Source organism: Orcinus orca, chromosome 9, assembly GCF_937001465.1.
Source record: "Orcinus orca chromosome 9, mOrcOrc1.1, whole genome shotgun sequence".
NCBI lineage: Eukaryota > Metazoa > Chordata > Mammalia > Artiodactyla > Delphinidae > Orcinus > Orcinus orca.
The window spans coordinates 93,284,929-93,311,243 of record NC_064567.1 but is presented as its reverse complement, the minus strand read 5'-3'; the positions used below and the strand labels follow the sequence as shown (position 1 = coordinate 93,311,243).

General features: G+C 39.0%; 1 protein-coding gene across 3 annotated transcripts in view; it reads right to left on the bottom strand.

Moving 5' to 3' along the window:
* SUGCT (succinyl-CoA:glutarate-CoA transferase) overlaps positions 1 to 26,315 on the bottom strand; it is a 683,662-nt gene that overhangs the window by 45,598 nt on the left and 611,749 nt on the right. The window contains exon 14 of one of the 3 annotated variants that reach the window (XM_049714567.1): positions 4,634 to 4,771. The exons of the other annotated variants lie outside the window; for them this stretch is intronic. Coding sequence (XP_049570524.1) covers positions 4,634 to 4,771 — 138 coding nt within the window. The remainder of the gene's footprint in view (positions 1 to 4,633; positions 4,772 to 26,315) is intronic. 3 annotated transcript variants of the gene reach the window in all.

The following is a 26,315-nucleotide window of genomic DNA, read 5'->3' as shown; positions in this document are numbered from 1 at the left end:
ATGCCCCCATACTTTGCCTTTTTTCCCCTAAAACTGTTTTCTTAGCATTTCTAGCATTATTAATGGAATTAAATTATTCCACATGGGTGCAGAATCAGTCCCACGCTGCCTACATTTGTTCTCCGCACTCCAGCTGGGAGAAACACGGCACTTCCACGACAGCGGCCCTGATCTTTTATTACGGCAATTTAGGACTCGGTGTTTACCCATGGGAAGGTGGGCATCATTCGGAACATATAAATGCCAAGGACTTTGTTTGTGAATACCTTATCATGTTTTCTAACAGATGCTTTCACTTAAGATATTCAGTCCTTGAATCCCCACAATGTTGATTACACTGAAAGAATGTGTTTGTCTGTCTGAGAAGGGCAACTGCCTGGACAGTCATGTTCTTAAGAAGAAGGAGGACGATCCCACTCTTGCCCCCCCTAAATATAGAAATAGATGCAGGGCGAGGTGCAGTATCCCCTAGATTCCTTCTCTTAAAGTTCACATTATCTAAGAAATACTTATTAAGCATCTTTTACGTGCCAGCTACTTTTCTAGATGCTAGAGAGATAGCAATTAATTAAAAAATTACCAAGGGACCTCTCTCACGGAGCCGACATTCTATTTGGTGTGGAGAAGATAAACAAATCTATCAATACTTCATTGCTCAATTCAGCATGTGCTTACATTTTTGCTCAGCATCTCTTCTCCAGTTTTAAGTCCAATGCTAGATTTCTGCACTAGGTGTATAATGCTGCCAAAATGTGTAAGCTTTTGGAAGGCAGGATGAGGTCTAGGTGCCTTTCTTTTCCAGGCAATCATCAATTCCTAAACGATTATGATCAGCGTCTTTGAAACAATGAACAAAATACTATTGTCTCAAAATCTCATGTTCCATTTAGTCACTCTACTATATGGATTAAATTCTGTGCAGTGAAGTGGATCTTTTTAAATGACTAGATAGAAAAAGTCATAGAAATCACTCTTTTCTTCCTCTTCCAAAAGCAAATGTAATCAATGCACCACTCTGCCCACTATGGATTGTCATAATATGCTGTATACTCTCAAATAAAACGAGCATTTAAAAAATACCAAATGCGAGAGCATGAATGTGCCAAAAATGGTTTTCAATTTACTATATGATTTTCTTTAGAACTACTGCTCGATTTCTTTCGGTTCACCTAAAACAAACCTCTCCCTAGGTGCGTGACTATATTGTGTATGTGACTATTTATATAGCTGGCAAAAAAATTAATGATAATAGTGTCTACTGTTTTTAATAGTTCAAAAATCTTATTTTGGAAGATACTCTTGTTTCCTTCTTGAAGATGGAATAAGAAGACACGACGTGAGGGAAGGAAGGACCACAGGAAATGTGATTTCATTAAGATTTAAATGAAAATGTGTCTTTCTGAGGCATATGGCAGGTAGTTAACGACACAGGCTTTGGAGTCAGAAAAAATTGGCTTGACTCCTGCTACACCAGTTGTATAATTTTAGGCATAGTTGAACCTCTCTAAGATCAATCTTCCCATCAGTAAAATGAGAACATTTTTCTTATAGAGATAGCAGTTGTGAGGGTAAAATGGAACAACATCAAATGGAGGACTTGGAGCAAGGTCTGGCATGTCTGTAAGTACTCTATACATGGTAGCTGCTTGTTATTATTACTATCATCAGAAATATTGTTATTTTATTTTACTATTACATGATAGAGAATCTTGCTTGATCTTGAACCACGTGCAGCAAGGAGAAGAAAAAGTATAACAGAAAAGTTTTGTCTTCCAAAACAAAATTACGATTGAAAATAAAAATTGATATTTTTATTATATCTCGCTATGATCAACAACCTGGACTAAAAACCTTTTTAAAAGAAACATGAACCAATTTCTAACTTCCCATAATCAGGGAGTGAAAGTTAACATGTTTAAATGGAAAACCATAACTAATCTTTTAATTTCATTCGAATTTCTTATTGTAGCGAACACGAAATAGAACAAAAAAAAATAAATGAAATCCAGTCATTTATAGATCTTCTGGTGCAAAGTGGGCTGAACTCTGAATAGGAAGTAGGGCAAATGGTTACACTGAATGTCCCCACTTTGAGCTTCAACTTCACAAGAAGTTGGCTCTTCAATATTGTGCTTTCTACCAGCTAGCCGTGAAAGTATGTGCTGCCCAAGGGACGCAAAGGATGCCCAGTGGTTTTATGGTGGGTATTTTTAATGAGCCTGATGACATGTACAGCTTCTGTATATCCCCACTTGATGGGAGTTGTGTTATCCTCTTGGTTCCCCAGTGGGTCTCAGAGAGGAAGCTCTTCTGCTTACTACTTGGAATCACTAGGACACATTGGGGGAAGGTGTATACACGGCTTTAAAAATGACAAAGGGGAAGTCGGAAGGATTTTATAGCCTGAACAGAAAACCTACTCCATAATGAAGGAAAAGGGGGATCAGAATAGACAGTAAATGTAGACCCATCAGTAGAAAGAGGCTTTTGAAGTTTTAAAATGCTATTTTGGTGATGATCAAATTGAGAAGTCAGAAAGGAGACAATCTGAAAGTGCGTGACTGTGTGTGTGTGTGTGTGTGTGTGTGTGAGTGCTGACACCACTGAGGAAATTTCCATAGGGGATAGAGAAAAAATTCATTCACCCATTCTCTACAACCCTGCCTCTCACAGCGTATCTTCAAGTCATTTGTCTGGTCTAGTTTGAAATGACTAAGTGATGGGGTTTCCAAAATGTTCCCAGAGAGACTATTCTACAGTCTACAAAATTTCACTGTTTCCTCTTATTTAGCTTAATTTTACTCCACTTCAATTCACTGTTTCTATTCAAGGGGGAAAAAAAGGAAGCCTGTTCTTTAAATTCATGTCATAGGAAACAGTTTCTGTTTTCTTTTCATTTTAATGATTGGGTTTCTCTGAGGCTATGCCTAACGTTTGCTAGAAGGGATACAAGACTATAAGCCAGTTCTTTTCTGGTTCAAAAGAGCTGTACTGGCTCACGTGTGAGGTCAAATCCTCATCGAGCTCAACTGTGAGGGCATTTTTAGTTGCATCTACCCTGGCTCATAGGGGCCTGAAGAACATCTGATAAACCATACATTACATAACATCTTTAGGGTTGCTTTTTTCCCCATTCCTATGCCCAAGATACATAAATAAGAGTTTAAAGTTCAGCCCAATTTGAAATGTCCACAAGCTTTCATTTCTAAACTTACTTCCTCAGAGGAGCACACTGACATCTGCTGTGCCTCCCAGAAGAAGGGGCATCCTCTCTTGAAAAAAATCAAGTCTTCATTTTCCTGGTTAAGATCTTAGACTATTGCCAACTTCTTCAAACCCCTTCCCTCACTGCCCAAGTGAGACCTGCCCAGGAAGATGAACTTGAATTCTACAAAGTTTCTTACCTAGGACACCTCCAGAAGACAGGGGAGAGGTTTAGGATAAAATTTTAGTTTCTTTCCATCCTCTCTGAAATAAACCAAGCCTGTGAGTACAAGGCACAGGTCTCTAATGAAATATATCTCAGGCGCCCTCAAGATGCTCTGAATTGATGGGAGTGATTACATTAATGTAGACCCCAGGCTCCAAGACATGCTGGATCAGAAACTCCTGCAAATGGGGGCAAAGCTAATAAATGCCCTGGGGGATGTGTATGCACACCCAAGCACGAGGACCTTGATGGAATCAATCTTTTTGACTCCACCCAGGAGAGTGTTTAGAAACTTTTGATATTTATGCACTTCCTTACATGTGTTGTCTTTCCCTTTTCCCCTATGTATACTCACAATGGAACCATCCTCCATGCGGACAGCTGATCTGGTTCACATGAAATGCAGACAACCAGAACCGTGGGACTGCTCTAGGTCAGCATAGCAAGGGAGTTGGGAACATGAAGCCAGCTGCCACTTACCGGCTGTGTAACCTCAGCCATGCCGTCTAACTGCCTGTGTCTCGGTTTCCTCATCTCCCGAATAGTAGTAATAATAGCAGCTACCTCATGGGCTAGTGTAAGGACTATATGATTCACTTAATTAATATTTGTAAAGGGCTTAAAATAAAGCCTGAGATACAGTAAACCACTCTCTATAATTGCAGACACGGTAAATTTAGGACTCTGTGGTTTCAACTTCTGTACACAGTATAGCACCGTCTGTAAACCCTGTACACCTTCTTGGGTAGAAAATAAAGAAATAGAGAAACTTGAATCTATGGTGAGCAGTGGCAGAAAAAAAAAAAAAAGCAAGCTTGGTCTCTGTGGAATCTAGAAGGAACAGCAAAGACCTTACAAGAACATGAGTGCAACGCCCCAGACCACAGACACCCTCAGACAAGGCAGAGAACATTAGCAAGAGGCTGCCAGACAGCTCAGACCCCACCATCATGTAAAGGAGAGGAGTACGTCCTGCTTTTTGGCTGCGTAGGCAAGAATGAATCTTCGGACACACATGACAAAGACTCTTGAATGTCAGAAATGAAAACCAACGTCTGCCTGGAGCACGGTGTCATTTTCGAGGCCCACGGTGACTAAAGCCACCCTCGCACTTGTGCTAACAAAGAATGCCCCTTTAGACAAAAAGATTCTGAAGGAAATCTTGCTGATTTTGCGGAAGAGAGTCCTTCCTAAATTTGTTACCTGGCTTTGTCTGCGACAGGTTCGCGATGGTAATGACTTTTTCGCGGCAGGTATTCAGTATTCTGCTTGTTTCACAAACTTCCTTCACTGTGTTTCGCAAGCTACTGCCAAGGGTAAGGCTTCTCCATGCCAGGTTTTCTGAAAAATTAATAAATCTACTGCCACAATCCTTACTGCCTCAACTGACAAAGGTAATAGACGACAGGATACAAAACCCAGGTTTCCTAATGAGATTGCTCCCCCCCCCCTTTTTTTTTTTTTTCTGTCTTTGACAAGTTTTACAGAGTAGCACTTCTGAGACGTGGTCAAGTGCTATAAACCTAATCCTTAGCAATTTCCTCCTTAGCTCAAATAATCTAAATATTTTATTAATGGTAAAGGGTTTCACATGTCAACTCTCAACCAACCCACCCTGGTCTATCCCTTGCCTCTGTCTCTTCTTCTGGTTGTTTGGATAATTTTCTTTAAAAAAACATACTTCTGTCAATATTTCAAACAAAACACACAGGGTATTTTTTCATACCCTTTCTTTAGAAGTTTTCAAAAGTAGCACGCTATTCCTAAGCACATCTATCAAAATGTTGCAATAACCTTGATGTCGGTTAAAATGAAAACGTGTTGGTTTAAGTGTGTGGATGTGTCAGAGGGCCAATTCCAGGAGATCCAAAGGGCTTTATGGTGCACAAAGGGAAGGGGGCGGGTGGCTCCAGACTCCCTGCGTGGGAGAAGCAGTTCTGGCAATCTTTCGGGACTCTGGAGATGTGGCTGGAGATGGGTTTGGGCCCAGGATCTACTCTGCCTTGTAGGAGTCGCTTTGTCCAAGATGGCTGTGGGCATCCTCTAGTACTGCAAAGCTATTCATCCACGTAGGCAACAGCCATCTTCCTATAGCAAAGATCTGCAGAGATGTACAATGGTGCCAGGGTAGTTTGTAATAAGGAATGACAAGTTATTACCTATTTGTGAACCTAACGTTTTGGGGGTAGAGTCCATTTAACAAAAATAATTTTTTAAACAGAAGAGAAAGCAACATTTATTACTAAGTGCTATGTCAGCCGTGTTTGAGGAACTTAGATACTTTAGCTCCTTGGATCCAATGATAATTATGATAATTCTGTGAGATAAGTTTCATCTCCCTCACTTTAAGGTAAGGATTATGATGCTCAGAGAGATTAAGTAGCGTTCACAAGGCATGTACGATAAAGAGAAAATAAATGGTGGTATTTGAACCCTACAGCATTAGAGAAAACAATGTATGTTCATTTAAAATCCAAGATACCAAAACACTTTGAAATGCTACCCACTAGCACTAGGAGGTATTGTTTGCTAAAACGGATTAAAATTCACTTCTTATTTTGATTAAAGCTATGTTAGCAAGTGATGAATGCTGACTTTACCTTTTACTACAGTTAACTTTAAACTATTTTTCCTATATCTTCTCACTATATTAATGTTCTGCCTCAGCAATCCTAAACACAGTTTTTTTATTTATGTTTAGTCATTTGTACAGATCTCAAAGTAACTCACAAAAAGGAGTGCACCACATAAAACAACAGAATTTGTATCAAAGGTGCCAGAGTCATTCGTCATAATTAATTAATCTTAGCACACTCATTCATTCGACATATGCATTAATTGATCCAAGCTTTATGCAAGGAGCTCAGGATAAAAGATAAATAGAACACAGGTTTACACTCAAGAAAGTCACTGGGTAGAGAGGAAGACATAATAGCAAGTTATTATTATAACACAGTTTGACAACTGCTAAGAAGTGTAAGGAGTGTAAGGCAGCTTGGCGAATCTGTGTGTGGCTGGGGATTTCGTCAAAGTTGCTGATGCTTGAATTTTGAAGGAGGGATTACAGCTTTCCTGATGTGCACTCCAAGCAGAGGAAGTAACATGGAGCCATGCATCTGCACAAGGCTGCAAATATGTCTGAGTGGCTAATGCACGCAGCAAGCGTTTGGGAGTGGGGCAAGACAGGCAAAGAAGGTGCACAGGGTCCTGCTTATGAAGTCTTTGTACTCTAGGCCATGGCATTTGAATTCTGACCTGTAGGTCAGGGGTATACAGGGGGGCAATCTAATATTGAGAGGCCCAGAATCTTACAAGTACCTACCACTTATTTGCATCACTTCTAAGCAAAGCAACCACTGGCCATTCCTTCCGGGATCCATGCTTTTTATCGTGTGATCCTGGGAGCTTGAAAACAATAAACTGGGTTGGGAATCAGTGCCTGACTCAAACCAGTGGACATGAGAAAGTCCATTCGCCTACCAGGTAGATAGGATGGGAAATTTAGGGATGGAGAGGAAGGGATCGATTTGAGAGGTGTATAGGACTTGGAACTGAGGATTCTGTTGGCCGGATGGATGTGGGGATTGAGGGGAAAGAAGCAGCTTAGGGTGGCTGCAAAGTTTCTAGTGACAGTGACTGATAGGACCCATAATTCAGAGACTACGCACAGGAAGAGGAAGGGATTTCAGAGGATAGATGACCCGTGTAATCTGAGAAATCTTGAGTTAGGAAACCGAAATAACTGAGTTGTATATTATGAAGAGAGTGGTTATATTTTCCAAATGAAAAACTGGTTTATAAGGACCTGCCTAGGACGCAGGGGTTTTTGTGAGAAAATAGGGAGGTACATATTTCAACTTGGGCTATTACGAGAGCCCACTGCTGTGTACTTTAAATTAAATACTGATATCAAAGGTTAGTTTTATAGTTTAAAACATCAGTTCATGTTGTGCTATTTCATAAACACTAGCCTAAAATGCATAGAATTAAGCTGTGCATCACCTACTCTGCTCTCTATCCTATCAGACATAGGAAAAGTTATCACAGGACTTAAATGAGACCCCTCAGTTTGCCCTGTTGGCTACAGATTGAGGAAACTTAGTCATGACCAGCAGAAAATGCTTTTGCAGAAATGTCCTGATCTGCTTACGACTTTGCTCACACCCCGGTCAGCCCTGGCTCTACCGTGCCTTTTGCTCTTCAGATGTTCAGCGTCCAGGCTGCCCCTGGCTCATCCCCAGGGACCAGCCAGGGGCTCAACCATTGCTGCTCTCCACTCACCACCATCCTCTCTTTTCAGCACCTGCCTCATGCCCAAACCGCTAGGGTTACCAGTTGGCGCCAGGCTTTCACTGGTTCACTGGTTTCGAGTCACTGCATAAAGTCAAACTCTTTCTCCAAAATGGCAAAGATATAAAAAAAGATATGAACTGTAGCCACACCTGCTGTAGAAGGCAATACAGCTTTGTGATGAAGTCCGGGGCTGTGGTGTCAGAAAAAAAAGTTGGGTTCAAATACCTGATCTGCCATTTATGGTGTAAGATTTTGAACATGTTACTTTAGCTTGGTAGTTCTCTAAGCCTCGTTTATAAAATAGGGATAATGATGATAGAAGCAGCCTCCTAGCTTTTGATGTACAAATACAATAATACGATGATATATGACCACTGCCTAACCTGGTACCTAACAGAGAGTAAAAGTTCAATATCTCTTCTTCTCTTCCTCTTCTGTTTTCTCATTATTATGAATTCTCCAGAATATGCTTCCTGTTAATGCAAAAATCTACCAAGTTGCCATCTTACAAAACACCTTCTCAGAAATGCTGAGGTCACTCCCTACCTTTCAGTTAGAAGTTCTCTCCTTAAAACATCTGTAATGTTTTCATCCTCCTGGAATCTCTTTGTGTATATCCACTTGTTTACATGGGTTTATGGCTAAGTGGGACACCAACCAATTGGATTCCAAACCCAGTACTCACCCTCACCCTCATTGTCCTATTTCAATGCTATTAGACATCGTTTACTATTTAGGGGACTCAAGGCACCATCTTTTTTTTTTTTTCCCTGAAAAGTATTTTTGGTACACAGACAAACAGAGAAAGGGAAATTCTGAAAGGAAAGAATTCTGAGGTCTAGGATCCAAAGGGGTTATTATAAACAACTAAGAGTGTTTAAAAAAAAAAAAAAAAAGAAACATTTAAAAGAAGTCGAAAAATTACCTCGACAGGACCCTTTTCATTTATACTGCTTCAAGGAAAAGATCACATATTCAAAATGTTCCTATTAATTTTCATACGCTGCACTCACTCAGAATGCTTGACTATTTTGCTTCATAATGTTTTGGCACAAAAATGTAAATAACATTGCACTTCACCTTCCCAAGTTCCCAGAGTCTATTTTCTGGGTAATAGAGGGAAGAATACACTAAGAGTCAGAAACTGTGCACATTCTGCTGGTTGGAATCCAAAAGCAGTTTTTAAAAAAGTTTTCTGTCACAACTTGTTCTTGGGAGTTTGCTCCCTGCCAACTAAAAACTATGATTTTCAGGAGAGCACAAACCCTCTTAAAAATCAGACAAGATGACAATATCTCTGCATTGATTTGAATGGGAACCCTATTAAAATATCAATTTTCTACTTCAGGTTTTATTTTCCTTAAGAACTTCTGGAGCATTCCTATTTAGCTGTTTTCGGGAATGGTGCCAACGTTCCTGTCACTTAGCGAAGGACAGGCTCTAAAAGCATCTCAATTTGAGGATGGGGTACTACTGGAAATAGTAGCTACTTACAGAATGCTCCATTGTCATAATAAAGAGGAAGGGAAAGTTAGAAGAACTGGGTTCTAGTCTTGATTCTGCCATCAACTACTTCTTTGGTCTTAGGGAGGTCATTTTTACTTCATGCCAGCTTCCCTCAAGTGGCTCCGGAAGTACACCCATCCTATGAGTTACCCTACTCTCAAAGATGCACACGCGTATGACACACAATTTCTTCACTAAGGAAATCTGTAACTTTGTTTAACTCAGTGTTTCCCAAGCTTATTTGACCATGTAATTACAGATTAGTGTTCCATAGAACTCACTTTGGAAAGTATTATTTTAGGTATATATTTACTCGATAGAAAAAAAAAATAAGGGTATTAGAAAAGATGTACAGGCATACCTTGTTTTATTGCTCTCTGCCTTATTGCACTTTGAAGATAATGTGTTTTTACAAATTGAAGTCTGTGGCATCCCTGCATTGTCAAACGATGGTTAGCAATTTTTAGTAATAACGTATGCTTTAATTAAGGTATTTTATTGTTTTTTTAGACATAATGCTATCGCATATTTAATAGACTACTGTATAGTGTAAACATAATTTTGACATGCACTGGGAAACCAAAAAAACCCCGTGTGCTTCACTTTATTGCGATATTTGCTTTACTGCAGTGGTCTGGAATTGAACCTCCAATGTATGTCCATATGTTAAGATTTCTATAAACTTTTGCATTGCCTGATTTCTCAAAATGTCTGTGGCATGAAATGAGAATTGGAGAATGAAAAAAAACTTTTAATTAAATTTTAAAAAGGACATGGAACTTCTGGTTATGGAAATAAGGTGGATTAACTATCATGAAAAAAACCTCTTGATAAAAGATATTTTTAAATGTTAGGATATATTTTTAAAATAGTTTACACGTATGGCTGAGTTAACAAGAAAGGACAAGAAATCCTTTGGTGGGGGGTAGGGAGGGCTTGGGGGAGGTAGGGAGGACCCAATAAACAGAGAACATCATAAAAAGTTAATTCAGTGAATTCTGAAGCCAGCAGCTGCCCCAAGAACATTTACCATTGCTTACTGTCCTACAGTTGTGGTATAAATGACCACTAAATAATAGAAAACATAGCCTAAGGGTTGTACAAGGTGAGAGGTCATATTTGGGCCCCATATTCCATAAAGCTGAGATCCACCCAAACTGTTATAAGCTCAATAAAATGGTAAATTAGCAATAAAACTCCACCTCACATGGCACAATGGCAAGCAAGATTCTAGGTCTTATTCTGATGAAGATTAATAAAATAATTTCCTTGAGAATGTACAACCACAAGTCAGTCCTCATACAGGTTTGAAGCTTGAATTCATACCATTTTGACAGTCACAAAAACTATAAGGTGAAATGTAGCTTAAAGAGTCATTAGGTTTGAAGTGCCGTACGTCTACCAGAATCCAATACAAAGGAAAGTGCTCTCAATCTAGGCCTCGGAGAATTCTGACAAAGTCCCTATGAACACAACACACACAACATACCTGAAGATAAGAGAGCAAAACAAGCAAACAAAGAGACATTCAGTTATTTCAGATATTAGATTATCAGGTGCAGTATATAAATACGTTTAAAGGAATAAAAGGAAGAATCAAAGTTATAAGAAAAAAGCAGAAGTCTATAAGAATGATCAGAAGTATTTGAAAACATACCTCCTAAAAGTGAAAAATAAAATCATTAAATTAAAAACTCAGTGGAAAAATTAAACATCATTAGACACAGCTGAAGAGGCATTTAATCAACTGCAAAACAGAACTAAAGATACTACTCAGCATACAATGGAAGGAACAAAGAATTTAAAAATATGAAAGAGAAGTTAAAAGACATGAAAGATAAAGTGTTAAGGGTTAACACACATCTAATTGGAGCTCCAGAAGGAGAGAATATAGAGTCAACACTGGAAGAATTTTCCAGAATTGGTGAAAGACATGACTTCTCAGATTCAGGAAGCCTAACCAATTCCAAGACAATAATGAAAAAAAATCAATAAATCCATATTTAGACACAGCTCAGTAAAACTGAAAGAAAGAAAAAGGCCAAGAAAAAAGTTTAAATTGAGCAATAGAGAGAGAAAGAGAAAAAAATTCCTGCAAAGGAACACAGATAGCCGACTTTTCAAGAGCAAAAAATGAAGCCAATCTTTTCCCATGTAGGCCATTACAGAGTATTGAGCAGAGTTCCCTGGGCTATACAGTAGGTCCTTATTAGTTATCTGTTTTATATATAGTAGTGTGTATATGTCAATCCCAATCTCCCAATTTATCGCTCCCCATCACTTATTCCCAGTAACCATAAGTTTTCTACATCTATGACTCTACTTCTGTTTTGTAAATAAGTTCATTTATACCCTTTTTTAATATACTTATGTGTATAGCTGATTCACTTTGCTGTACACCTGAAACTAACACAACACTGTAAATCAACTCTACTCCAATAAAATTTTTTTTTAAAAGTGAAGCCAAGGTATGCTACTAGTCGGTGCAAATGACCACATAAAATATTCTGCAATCATGAAAACAAAGTAAAGCAAATGAGAAGCTGATCAGTTAAGTGACTAACTAGAGACAGGATATCATTACTGTTGCAACCATGGTCACACGGACCAGACAGCTACCTTAAGTCCAGTATATTCCATCAGCATATTTTCTTTTGGGGAATTGATAGGTTGCTCGTGAATGCAGAATCTGGACAAGGGGAGTTAGGTCAATTGAAGAACCCTTGAAATATTTCTCTCACCAAAGGGATGGTTTTCAATACAAGCTCAGAATATTCAAGTCTGTTGACAATGACCAGTGTTGTGGACAAGGTCAATGGCTTCAGGAGCCTCCTGACAATTGGGCTGACGGTACTTGGACGGGATTGTGATGGGCACAGGTGACACTGCCTCTGTAAAACTCCCTAGCTCTCCACCCTAGCCCTGTTTCAGATGAAAACGTTTTTAATATACATTGCTCTTTTCTATTCTAAGACAGGAGCACATGTTCATATTTCTAAAGTCATGATGTGTCTTAAGATAGATGTATAGATTTAATGTGACTTAAAAAAAATCACATCAATGCAGCTCTGGCCACCAGACAAGAACTCTCTCTTCCATTGTAATTGCAAAATTTCACGTAATGCCTTCTATTTACCCGTCTCAGGTCAACCCTTAACCAGTCAAGTGTGGCCAGAGGGGCAGGACCAAACTGGTTGCTCACAATCTCCATGTGTGGGGGAGGAATTTCCCCAGAAAAATGAGAGACTAGACCAACAAGACAGAGAAGTAAGATAGAAGCGTGTAAGGCCAAATAGGTGCTGTGTTCATAGTATTCTTAATTCCAAAGGGAGCATCTGTCAGAAACAAACCAATTCATTAAAGTAACATGTTTATAAGAGCAGGGTGGCAGCCCAGGTGAGATCTTAAATATATTTTTAGATTGTTTTAACAGTAAGAATTTGAACTGAGGTAAGACAAAATGTAAATCCAGGAATAATATTTCCATTTTTTATTCCTTCCTGCCTTTATTAAACATTGGCCTTGGGGCTTCCCTGGTGGCGCAGTGGTTGAGAGTCCGCCTGCCGATGCAGGGGACACGGGTTCGTGCCCCGGTCCGGGAGGATCCCACATGTCGCTGAGCGGCTGGGCCCGTGAGCCATGGCCGCTGAGCCTGCGCGTCCAGAGTCTGTGCTCCACAACGGGAGAGGCCACAACAGTGAGAGGCCCACGTACCACAAAAAAACCAAACCAAAACAAAACATTGGCCTTGACTGCAAAAACTTGCCAACATTCTACTGTTTGTTTACATGGGACCTATGGAAACAGTATTAAGAAATTTATTCCTTCAAACTACCATCTTGCTCTCAAACAATTCTAATGTGCAACATTATGGTTACTCTTTCAAGCATACCAACTTGACCTAGTTAGCAAGCCTTACAGACCTCTGATCACTAAAGTAAATCCACAGTCCCTGCATTTATGGAATAAAATATCCAGCATGAAATAGTAGTTCCTGGAAACAGATCAGTTAGAACAATGGTTAAGCAAACTAGCCAGTAAAAACATTCTTTAATTTTTAATAATTTTGTTTCCATCTTTAAGCAAAATTACTCCTCTATGTTGTATAGACAGTAAAGAGTGACACAAATAGTTTACAGTAACGGTTATTTGATGAAGACAAATTTATGTTACACTAATTTTAATCCAGTGGTCTTACCTTTTCATAACAACTTTTATTTTCTTAATTGAAAAGATACATTTTATGTAAACAGCAAATGCATTTTCTGTCAAATATAATTAATGTCTTATAAATAAAGTTTATGAATTTTGTAGGAGAAAAGATTTTTGTTTGGCTTTTGAACGATCTTTGCAAAATAGCTTTCTCTGCTCTTTTGACATCTGTTAGCATCTCCATATCCTGGAAGCATTAAGTGTATTATGCTTTCAGCTGGAAACAAATAAGAACAAATCTCAGCCACCTCATTTTATAAATCTTTTCGATCATTCGTAATATTCTTTGACTAGCATATAAAAGGACGGCATCAAAAAAGCAATTTAATTCATTGCTTATAGGTGGAGGTAATGACCATCAGTCATTGTCTGAGGACAGAATACAATGCTCTATTTAAAACAGATCACACTCATACAGTTTTTCATCACCCTATAAGTTGGAGTGCTCCTGAAAAAATCACCGATGATATCTCAAATTTATATTTTTCCAAGGTAAAGTGATCAGAGTTGTGCCCATAAGTAAAGATGTAGTGACATAATATTCTTGAATTATTTCACTATTTCAGTGAAATTAATTTTATTTGTCTGAAAATAATTTCTACTGCCCATCCTGTTATTCTATTATCCATTGGAATTGTTCTTTAAATCTGAATTAGAATTTCAGAGCAAAGATATTTTAATAAAATCCTTCTCTTTATATGTTGGCTTTTTACTAAGTATTCGGTTTTTCATATTAGTATATATCTAAAAGTTGTGCAACAAACAGTGCAAATTCAATGATGGAGAACTTACTTGCAGTACATTCTATCTTCCTCACATATATATATACACACACACACACAGATAAATCTTCCTTTGAAGGCAGTCTTTGGGATCAGCCATCCTGACCTTGAATTTTACCTCCGGCATTTACTAATCAAGGGAACTTGAACACTTTCCTAACCTTTCCGAGCATTGTTCTTTACTCATTTGTTCAGTGTGGAAATCACACTCACCACACATTGAGTTTTATGGGGATTAGGTAAGTTGATCAGTATAATACCTAGTGCAGTGCTTTGAAACAAAGGGTACAGGATAAAAATCAGTTTCTTTCTGGGACTTCCCTGGAGGTCCAGTAGTTAAGACTTCGCCTTCCAACGCAGGGGGTGCAGGTTCAATCCCTGGTTGGGGAGCTAAGATCCCACATCCCTCACGGCCAGAAAACCAAAACATAAAACAGAAGCAATACTGTAACACATTCAATAAAGACTTTAAAAAATGGTCCACATCAAAAACAAAAAATCTTAAAAAAATCCATTTCTTTCTATATTTTAATCAATAGAATTATAATATAAAATAGATATTTTCTCTTTAGAATTCTCTATTTTGGGGGGGGGGGCTTTTTAAGAAGCAACTGACCTAACTCAAAACGTAACTCAAGCCCCTCTCCTCTGGCAACCACCAGTTTGTTCTCTGTTTCTATGAGTCTGTTTCTGTTTTGTTTTGGGAGACAAGCAAAATAGGTGAAGAAGATTAGGAGGTACAAACTTCCAGATGAAAAAGAGGTATCTTTGCCAATAGTTCCAGCAAGAATTCCAGAATTTTCTCTGATTATCTTATCTGGTTATGTGTCTAACCCTGAACTAAATTCTTTGATCAGGAGGCTTCAATAGACTCATGATTCCTCATTGACCAAGGGAGAAGGTAGCAGCCCTACCTGAACCATGATGAGAAGGAAGAAACATGAGAGGGACAACTGGGAAGTAAAATCTGACACAAATGTGAGAAATGTCTGAATTTGAATATATACCCCATCCCACACAGAGATTCATCTGAAGAGAAATGGAAACTTTATAGGCTCAATATGTTTTATCATTTCCCTTTGGTCCTTCCTTATATGTTCTGTTTCTTTGCATAGATGTCTATCTCATTGCTAAGATTTTCTACTTTTTCCTTGCTTTCAAGTGTGTTTGCAATTGCTTGTTGAAGCATTTTTACGATGGCTGCTTTAAAACCTATGTTAGACAATTCCAACATCTGTGCCTCTTCAGTGCTGGCGTCAGTTGATTGTCTTATTCAAGTTGAGATTTTCCTCATTCTTGGGATGCAGAGTAATTTTTTATTGTATCCTAGACCATCATGGGTATTACAAGACTCTAGATGTTATTTAAATCTGTTATGGCAGGGGAAAGGAGGTACTGCCTCATTACTTCGAGGTGGTGGTGGAAGCCCATATTCCCCTCTTGGTCTCCATTGACACCTTGTGGTGACGGCGGCAAAAGAGATGGGAGAAATCTCCTCAATACTGCTAAGCAGGGGTGGAAGTTCAAGTTCCCACTAGGCCTCTGCAGATACCACTCTGGCCCATAGAAAAAAGAGTGCCTGGTTACTCCTATCCATGTAGCTTCCAGTGACATGGCAGGTGGAACGGGTGGCTTACCATTACTGGAAGATAATTAAAGTTCAGGCTTTCTACCTGGCCTCCTCTGACACCACTCCAGCATGGATGGGGAAGAATGTCTTGTGACCACTGGGTGGGAATGGACGTCCATGTTCCTCATGGGTCTCCACTTTCACCATGGGGGCTGTCTTCATTACAGCCAGGCAGGAATGAAGGTCCAGGCACCCTTCCTGGCCTTCTCTGACACCAACCTATTATGGGTGTGTGTTGTGGAAAGGCTCTCATTTCAGCTGGGTAAGGGCAGAACTCTAGGCCTCCTACTTTGTCTTTCCTGACAGAGGTGGGAGTGGGATTGTGTGTGTGTGTGTATGTGTGTATGTGTGTGTATTTGAGTGAAGTAGGGAGGTTACTGTCGAAAAGCCCGAAAAGCCTTCTGTCATTCTGGTCTGCACCTTTTCTAGTCCTTTGGCAAGAGAGAACAGGCATTTCTTGGGGCTTGTTTTTTTCATTCTTTTGTGGGATTTTTTTGTCTTAGAATTATTTGGTTGCCAGCTTCTTCAACACCCCACTGGGGATACATGAGGCAAAAAGAAATCCCAGGGAACTCACTGCCATGTCGATCCCTGGGTCCCTAGATCCCTAGCTGGTTTGCCTTCTTTTGGCCACCTTTTAGTCTTCTTATGTTTATCTCTAATATTCACTTTTCTCTGAGATTTTGGCCCCTTAATGCAGACTGCCTTAAGAATCCCTAAACTCAAACCCAGTAAAACTGGTGAAAGCTCTAAGTAACCACTTTCTGGTGGGCTTCTATGCTGTGCATCAAAAATGGTACTTTCTTAGGTGGGCAAAATGAACCAGTGTATAGGTGTCACTTTTGTACATTTCCCTTCCCTTTGAGATGTTGACCCTTGAAGTCCTAGCTTTCTTGGTAGTTCCTCAGTGCTTTTCAAACAGATTTTTTAAATCTACCAAACTTTTTTATTATTTTTATTATTCAACTGAGGGTTGGTAAACTACAAGCTAATCTTCCCATTATCAGAAATGGAACTCTCAGATATGTCCAAAGGGTGTTTATATAGCATTGTACCTGGTATTTTCTTTCTTTGTACCTGCCCTGGGCTAATAAATTAATACTGACGGTGAAGGCCACAGTTAGACAGACTCCATTTGTAAAGTTCACTGGAAAATGAATAAGATGTTTACTAACGGGTTAGTAGGTATTTCCTTACGGCTGATATTCAGCTCGTGTGCACTGGTACATCCATACTGGTTACTGAAATATCAATATATTCATTACTCAATAATTGCTGCCCTCTATACCTCCTTGGGATCCCACTGAACTTTCTAATGATCCAAAATATAAAGGTCTAACAGCTGATCAGGATGTACCTTCAACAGTACTGCTCTGATGTCAAGGCTAGCATCCTACCATTTTTGACGAGGGTCCAGGCTTAGCTGTGGTTAAGTATTTTGAATACCACTCCTGCGTACACAAGAGCCACGTTTGTCTTTTCTTTTGTTGTAGGGAATAATTCTATTTTCCTCTTGGTTATTTCCATAGAGAATTGTTTGGCATGGCTTTTTCATTTATCTGAATGATATGCAACAATATAATTAGCAAAAATATTCAGAATTGTTTCTGCTAATGAACTCTATTTTAAGTTCTAGTCTATGAATATCTTTACCTTTCATTAACATAATTAAAATCAAACCTAATTGCCAGGTTAAGGCAAATAATTCCCGATAAGGCCAGCCTCAGAGCTGAGGTAATTTTTTCTTGTTAATCAAAAATGCTATGCTGAACACATGAAAATAAGAACACTCTATAACACGTCTTACAGAAAATAATCGTTGCAAATCCATTAATAGTGGCCATCTTTATTTTTCTATTATTCACAGTAATTACTTCTCAAACTGTGGTCTCAGTGTATTATTGCCATTATGCGTCTGTGATAACATGCTCAAGTTTCACAAGAACATATGAGAATTTTGTGTTGTGTTTCCTACCAGCCTTAATCAATATTTCACTTATTAACTTTCTATAGGGAGATTCAAGGCATTCATTAAGCTAAATTATTTTGCTTTGAACTAAAATACAAGCAGAAGCCTAAGCAATGATTTTGCTAAATTGTAATGCAGTGGCAAAATCTCTGCTCCCTCATATTTTTTCACGCTGAAACTGACCCATTTAGAGGATATTGCATGCAATATTTTAATGCCTTAACTTTTTTTTTTTTAATGCCTTAACTTTTAAAATTTTTTTCTTCATATGCAGCTTTGGAAATGGTGCCGTGCACTGCAAGTGAAAGGGCAAAGTGCTTATATATGTATTACTAGTGCCCACTTTTTTCCACTATTGTGAAAAAAAAGGCTTGGAGGCTTTTCTTGGATCTACCTCAAGTTCCTGGTTACTAATTGGGTGCAAAGGAATCTCAATATCAAATTTATCCTGTCTAACTAGGACTAAACTGCTTTGTGACTGACACATCTGAAACTACTGTAATGATTGGGTTACTAGATACAGGAAGACTGCCAGCTGGTCGGAATTCATTTCATTGAGCTAATTTAGTCATGCTTCCTACCCCTAAAGAATTAGTGAAAAACAGGTAGTCAGACCAAGTGAACCTGAGAACAGCCCTCTTGTCCGTGGACAGTAAAGCAGTTTATGCTTCCTTATAGACGAAACAGTTCATATCAATTTTGTACACATTCTGGTTCACTTTGAGAGGCAGTTTTCAGCTGATAAAATGTACACAGAAAATGCAAAATTTATCAGTATCAGGGGGGCCTGGGGAGAATGGCAAGACAGGAATTGACAGACTAAAACCACCTAGCTGTTGGCCATGATTAGAAATGTGAATGTTCCCTTCTAATTGGTCTCTACAAAAATATTTTGCCATCAAGATGTAATATGCACTATTACCTTGTCTTTATGGGATCCTATAGATAGATGTATGTTAATATTATTGATTTCTGACAGCAAGTAAAGCTTTATTTATTTCAGAGCGAGGAAATGGAAGCTCAGCCTAATTGGTGACTTGTTCAAGGTAACAAAACACGTAAGTAGAAAAGCCAGATTCTAACTCTTACTTCAATGTCCTTTCCATTTGACCACAGTCTGAGTAATAACTGCATATACTCTAATCACGTCTAATAATGCCGTTCCAATAATTAACAAGGAATTTCTAAGTCATTTCAGTATTACATTCATAATTGTTTTAAACTTATTTTTTTCCCTCAGTCCTTTTTACAGAAAAGATGAACTAGACAGAGGTCAAAGAAGGGGCACCCTCTGGTCAAAGAGATCAGGAATTCCCAGGGTATTAATAAGGGATTAGTCTATGAGAATTCCTCCCCAAAGCAAGTGAATCTAGTCCTCCGAATTTAATCTTTAGTAATGTAGGATTTTAATGATATAAAAGTGTTAGAAATAGCTGTGAGAAGAGAATGACCTAAGCAGTGCTGAATGGTCCACTTGAAACACTGAAAATGAGAATGACAAGAATGCTGTTAGCCCTGTCCAAGGGAGACATCATCAGAGGAGCTTAAGTCTCAGATAACTACAAAGACACACCGATGAGTGGAGCAGAAATAATCTTTCACAAGGTTCTGAGATCACTCTCGCCCAACAACTGCTCTAAACTATCTGCTTCTATTTGCTCTGAAACCAGGCTCAAACCATTTTGCTAATACCAACTTGCCATACTAGGTTTTTAGACTAAGAAGAAGGTGCTAAAGGCATGGATAGAAATATCCAAGCATTGTAAAAGGCTTTTCCTGCTCAACAATTTAATACATATTCATTCAACAAGCACTGATTGAATCACACACCCATGCTCAACACTGAGGCATCAAAATAAAATAAAATAAAATAAAATAAAGATACCATTGCCCTTTACAAGCTTAGAATCTAACTGGCTTTTTGGTGCAAATTACTTTTATGTGATTTTAAAAGGCATGAATCAATTTTCTCAGGCCCTAAAACCTCCTGTGTGAGTAAATCATAGCGATCCAGGTCGAATAACTGAGGAAAACTCTGAGAAGCTAAGAGGCGAGAGCAAATCTAGCATCCCACCCTAAATATACTGACATTCAGTCATATCCACATCAACACTGGTATGTTTTCTCAATAATTCACCAAGGGCCATTTCCTTTAGTAGGACATAGTCAGGGGCCTTCAGAAGTTAGCACCGAACAGAGAGTCTACCACAAGGAAGGGGCATCTTACTACCCCTCCTGGGCACCGCTTACTGCCTCTCTCTTTAGTGCCCTAAAATAGACATGAACCAATTAGTTTTGTTCATTAGTTTCAGCTAACACTGGCTGAAAATGTCTGAAGTTTCCTTCCTCAATATTAAAGAAGAACAAAGGAGAAATAAGAATATTAAACATTCAAAGTTTTTTATTCTTACCATTTTCCTTGGAGAATATTTTATTTTTCATTTTTGTTGCCATTTTGTTATTTTCAGCTTTTTTTCTCTCTCTGTTTTTTTTTTTTTAATTGAATTATAGTTGATACACACAGACAAGCTGATTAGGAAAAGCTTTCTGACTGTGTCAGAGTCAGTTGGCCTGTGGGGTTTGAAAGTCCTATCCCCTTCTGTATGGGATTCCCTGAAAAGGGGGTGACTACTTAGACCCCAAGAACTAAAGCAACTCCACCAACAAGGAAGCCCAACGTCCCCTTCCTAACACCAGCTGGCCTCCACACGTAAGCTTCAGAATGTTGTCCCCATCCAGAGTTTTTAACAAAAGACACAATTTCCATTCCAGTTTCTGGCTGGAGGTCTGACTAATCACTGATACCAGGAAGAAACGCCTGATCAAGATGAACCTTCCTCAGGGCAGAAGCAACCAAAACCCGTATCTGACAACAGCATTGTAACCACACAGCCCTGGTGTGGGAAGAGCTACACATGGGAGCTTATCCCTTCACTCATTCCTCTTGACTGTTGCCCTTTTCCACAAAGGCATGGTAGGGAAGGAAAAGGCAACTGGTTGTTAGAAAGACTAGATAAAGGAGGAGAATGAAAGTGCTTGAGTTTGCTGGACGTCCCAAGCTACTGGGGTAAAAAGAACCTTCATCGTGAAATAACTGTGTTCTTCCAGTCTCCTGTTGCTCTTGCTAAACAAGAATGTGGCAATGTCATGAGATGGATTTAGTCTGGAAAGGGGCAAAGAATGAGGCCCATGGCACCACTTTTAACCTTGACAACAATGAATTTTTTTCTGGATTCTCCTTATTATTTTCAGACCCAATGAACCTGTGTGCCAATCCAAATACATGCAGTCCTCAATTTTTTTTTTTCTAGGCTTTTCCTAGTGCTTTAGTGTGAAATTAAAAGCAATGATCGAAGTTTGGTGGCTGCAGGAGCACTTCTGCTAAAGATTTTATTTGAATCCTTTGGTTAGGAAAGGAAGGAAACTTACAAATCTCATGTATTTACTGTTTAGTTTCTTTATGTCATACACCACAGACAATAACCAAAATAAACTGGTGATGATACCTGAAAGTTTTTGCATAGGTTTATCTTACTAGATTGTCTGAAAGTGAAAAGAAAGGAAACAAAGCAAAAATGTTTATACTGGCAATAAAAGTATGAGAAAACTTAAGAATTAGAAGTTATTGATGAATTGGTAAAGCACACTTAAAAAGTATGGATATAAAAAAATAAATATAAGGATATAAAGGATACAGTAGCACTATGTAAAACCCTGATAAATGTGTATTGAGAAAAAATAATACTTTAAACTTCCTAGGAAAAACAACGTTCTATTTATTTATACTGTACTTCTAAAAAAGGTATATACCTTTTCCTCTTGTTTTTCTGGAAATATTTTCTTTCTAAATGTGAAAGTAATATTGTAAATATTTAGAAAAAAATACTGAGTAAACTAAAAAAGTTAAAAATTACCCATAATCTTGCCACCCAGAAAGAGTTGTTATCCTTAACATCATAACACTATTATTCATATTTTGATGTATTTCCTTCTTCTAGACATTTTTTTGGGGAAGGCATAAACATTATATCAATTATACAAAAGCTTGAATATTACATAACAATCTAAAAATTGAGTTTTAGACAAATAACAAGCTCTAACACCTTGATAGGAAAGAAGATTAAAATAAAAGAGAGATAACTACCATTTGATGTTAAAAAGTTAGCTAAGGAAGCTAAGGAAGTAGTCTTGCCTGCGAAGCTGGTAGACTTGCTAATTCAGTGGTAGGGAAACAATTGCTAACTCGTTACTGTACGTTCCTCATTACTGTACGTTCCACTTGGGCCACATTAGCCCTGAAATTTTAAAGAATTCCATTCATTCTCAGAAAACATTTATTCCTTCTGTTTTGGTCTGAACTCATACAACTACGGGTATGCCAAAGCCTCAACCCATGCTGTAACTCAACACTCCACTACAATACATATATGTGTATATATATACACACAAATATATGTGTGTACCAATGTGTATATAAGTATATATGCTATGTGTACATATATATATGTATATATATATATGTGTACATATACATATACATATATATATATATATATATACATATATATATATATACACCCTGTACCAGAAACCAGACCATTTTATTAGAATTTGTTTCTTAGTCCTGGCTCATCCCTAGTGCTGGTGGACAACTGAAGCATTTTTTCCTGAGCCTGAAGATTCGATTGTTATGTAAGTTTTATTATGATAACATGGCTATCATTGTATTAAAGGAGGAAAGGTTATCAATTCTGATGATGTCCTTTTAATTCCAAGGGAGTGTAAGATGGAAATGTATTGTCAGAAGCCCAAGGCTAAAAATATGCAGTCAGAAAGCCTTGAGAATAACTATCTTGGGTATATATAAACAACACTGCTACATTATGTGCATAACTAAAGAGAAACAGCTAGCTGATACCACTTCAAGGAGAAGGAGACTATAACTGTACATGGAGAAGAAAAACTGAGATGAGCTCTCTTCAAAAGCCCATGTGACACCAAAACTAAGTAACAAAGTCTTTAACATGAGGAACCCAATGCCCAAAGAATGCAGAAAGATAAAATCAGTGATGTTGTACTTTCTTTTTTCTTTTGGTGAACTTCATCCTTGGAAATATTTCCCTTCTTCCATTTCGAAGATTTATAATGTAATCCTTTATGCTTTAATGAACTTCAAACTGTTTCCCCAAAATGTTTAAAACTTTTCGACGTTGGTGTTTTTAAATTTTTTAAAGACAAGAAAATTTAAAAAAATAGAAAAGAAAAAACCCACACTAGGAACTCCAAGTCCTGCCAATTTTTCCTTCCTGCCAAGTCCTATTAGTATAAATGAAGGGTTTATTTTAAGAAATGCCTGATAAATTACTCTACACAATCAGTAATGAGGGTACTGTCAGTAAAGGAGAATCATTTCCAAAATTTTCCTTGGCATTAAGGAGCTAGAGCCTTCTAAGCTCAAACTGGGTTATGTGGCCCCAGCCCCTGTGGACTCTATAAATCTCTCCCTTCTCCTCAGAGGACAGAGGAGTGGGCTGATATGTGTAACTACCGAGGTTTCTCTGTGTCAGCTTACGGTTTCTGAAAACTGCAACGAAACACGGTCATTTTCAAACTTTCCCCGTCAACAGTTTCTACCACTCTTCAGCGTTCCTTTTCTTCTTGGGCTTTGCCCCAGAGGAAAATATTAAAGACCTTAGGTTTTTATAGTAAAATGAAAAATACAGGCCAGGATGAAACTGAAAACCAGCATGATGTAAAAAGGAAAGGGGCAAAGAGCTTCATATTTCTTTTAGACCATAAACATTCACTCGGTGCACCCGACGTGACTTCGGAGAAATACAAAGGGTAGTGATGTAGAGACCACAAGTCACTACTCAAACGTAAGAGCAAAGGAGGGCAACAAAGGACCACTTCTTTTGGAAAAAGGAAGAAAGAAAAATGCATCAGTTAAAGAATCTGTGGATAACGAGAACCACGATGGTTATCGTTCAACAATGGGAGTCGAGAATCATCTTCATGGCTTCTTCGCAGCCCCCCCATGGCTCTCTGTTCCTCTTTACTCAGCCAGCGTGTGAAACCCATTGCATTTTTATTAATGAAAACCCTGAACCGAGAGCTCAGAAATAAGAGACATGCAGTGGTATCCTCTATCCCTAAACACTAATGGAAAATTCCCTTGTCTTAAAGTTTTATTTTTCTAAAGGGAGAAATAGGTGGATGTTCTTTTTGATTAATTACGGCAGCAAACCCTTACAAAGCTGTTGGGGGATGAAGAGTTTAAAGTTTGGAGTCTGTTATCTGTAAAGCTTTTTTGTGCTCTTTAGAGGAATAGCATTATAAAAGTTAATGTGCAAATAAAATAAACAAATACCTCCAGGCCTTGCCCACCCATGAGCAGTGCAGACTGGTCCCCCTCAGTTTTGCTTGGCCCACTTATAAATCCCCCAGTGATGGGCTTCCAGTACTTCTGCTGTAAGACTATCTTCCAGCCACCGACTAAAAGACTTCCACTTACTCTTAGCAGCATCTGTATAATGTTTGTGGTGACCCTGCATCAAAATCTTGTTAGGCCTCCAAGTAGGAGACCAAAGTGTTTCACACAATTTATACTACTCATATTTTGTATTTAATACGTTTAAACACTAGGATCGGAGTTCAGCGTTTAATGCAGTGCAGTCTGTACACAAGCTGACTAAATTACAGATGAACAGAGGAGATGCTGCATACTTCCTCCAATCTTCTAGCAAGAGCAAAGATACCAGCTCTTCTTAGGAAATATTTATAAGTTCCAAGCATTCTTAGCATCATTAATAGCAAACCTCACAATGGTCCTTAGAGGTCATCGAGAGGAACTGATTCCCATTTTGCAGATGAGGAAACTGAGACCTGGAAAGAGGTTGGGTGACTTTTTCAAAGGTAAGGTCAGAAACAGAGACAGAACAAGCAGGACCCCGCAGGATCTCAGACCCCTGAGCCATCCTGCCTGATCTGTTTCTTCAAGGATGCTACTCACAGGCTCACTGTGCTACTTACGTCCTCTTCTCAAGGTAGGGGGTGAGAGTATTGGTCAATGTCCATGTTAGCATTTCTTAGGAGGCTGGAAGGAGGCCAGAGGGGCTGGATAAATGGCCTGTAATCATGGCTTGACTTGTACTTGGTAAAAGCCATCCAGAACATAACAGTGGAGTGGAAAATCTCCGCCGTAACCAAGACTCTCAGCCTCATCTTACCTACCACAGAAACATGTTCCTACAAAAAAAGAAAACTGACTTCTCAGGTCTGATCCCTAGTTGCTACTAACATCATGTATCATGAATTAGAAAGGTCAGGGTAAGAAAAGCATAAGCTTTTTACCAAGCAGGTCCACAATATTAATTAATACTCCTCAGCCTCCAAGCCTATGATCCACTGATTATTTTCTGATCTTTGACAGAGTGTACAGCAGAACGTAGAGTCCTTTCTTTGTAGTCTCCCCTTACCTTTGGGTGACAGAGAGCATTCCTAGATCATTAAATTATGAGATAAGCCAATGGCAATACTTACAGGAAAAATGAGTGCTTCTGAAAGGATTCTATCTCAGCCAGAGGAAAAACATAGTGAAGATGGATGTAAATTTCACATGGTCTAAATTTCTAAACATAACTTTAAACCTACTGTCAACCCTCTGGAGCCAGCTTTGGAAGCGGCTGGCTCCTGTACTGTTACACTCTTCCCCAGGCAAATCCAATTTGTTCTTACGATTCTAATTCTGGCCTTGGTCATTCTATGCTCATACCTGTAAGGGCGCTGGGAGCACTGGTATCCTGAAGAGGCTGCAGAGGCAGCTATGATGTGTACGGTCTGATTCTGCAACCTCTGGCCATAGCTGATTAAACCAATAGAGCCCTGACTCAAGGGGAGCTAAGGGGTCTCCGTCTGTGTGATATTATGATCAGTGGGTCGGCTTGGAAAAGGTAAGTGGTCTAAGTTCTCTCTGTGGAATCAGAGGTGGGAAGCTAAGTCTTGCAACTAACAGGTAGCGGTAGGCGGAGCTGGGGTGGCCATAGGGGTCAAGCATCTGCTGGATTTATGAGTGGAGAGTGACTACGGATGCACAGAGGAAGCCAGGTGGGAAAGGGAGAGGAGAGTAAGGGCATGATGATTCAGAGAGACAGAGATGCCAGGTTGGTGCAGCTCAGCTTCTGCCCTTGCTGAAGCTGGTCATTCAGCTTCTCCCACGCACAAACTTTCAATAAATCCTGCTTCCCGTGAGGCAACTTAAGTGCATGTCTGTTTCTTGTAACCAAAAGAGCCTTGAGAAGAACAAAGGCCCCCAAGGAAATGATTAAAGACCTTCTGGGATAGTCAAACCTTTGCATCCACCAACAGGCACACACAGCTCTCCCCAGGCCCAGGGCAACGTCAGGACTCCTGGAAGAGGGCGCCCCCTAGTGCAACTCCTGGTTGCTTAGACTACTTCAAGCCATTTGGTCATTCTTCCTCTCAAGTTAACAA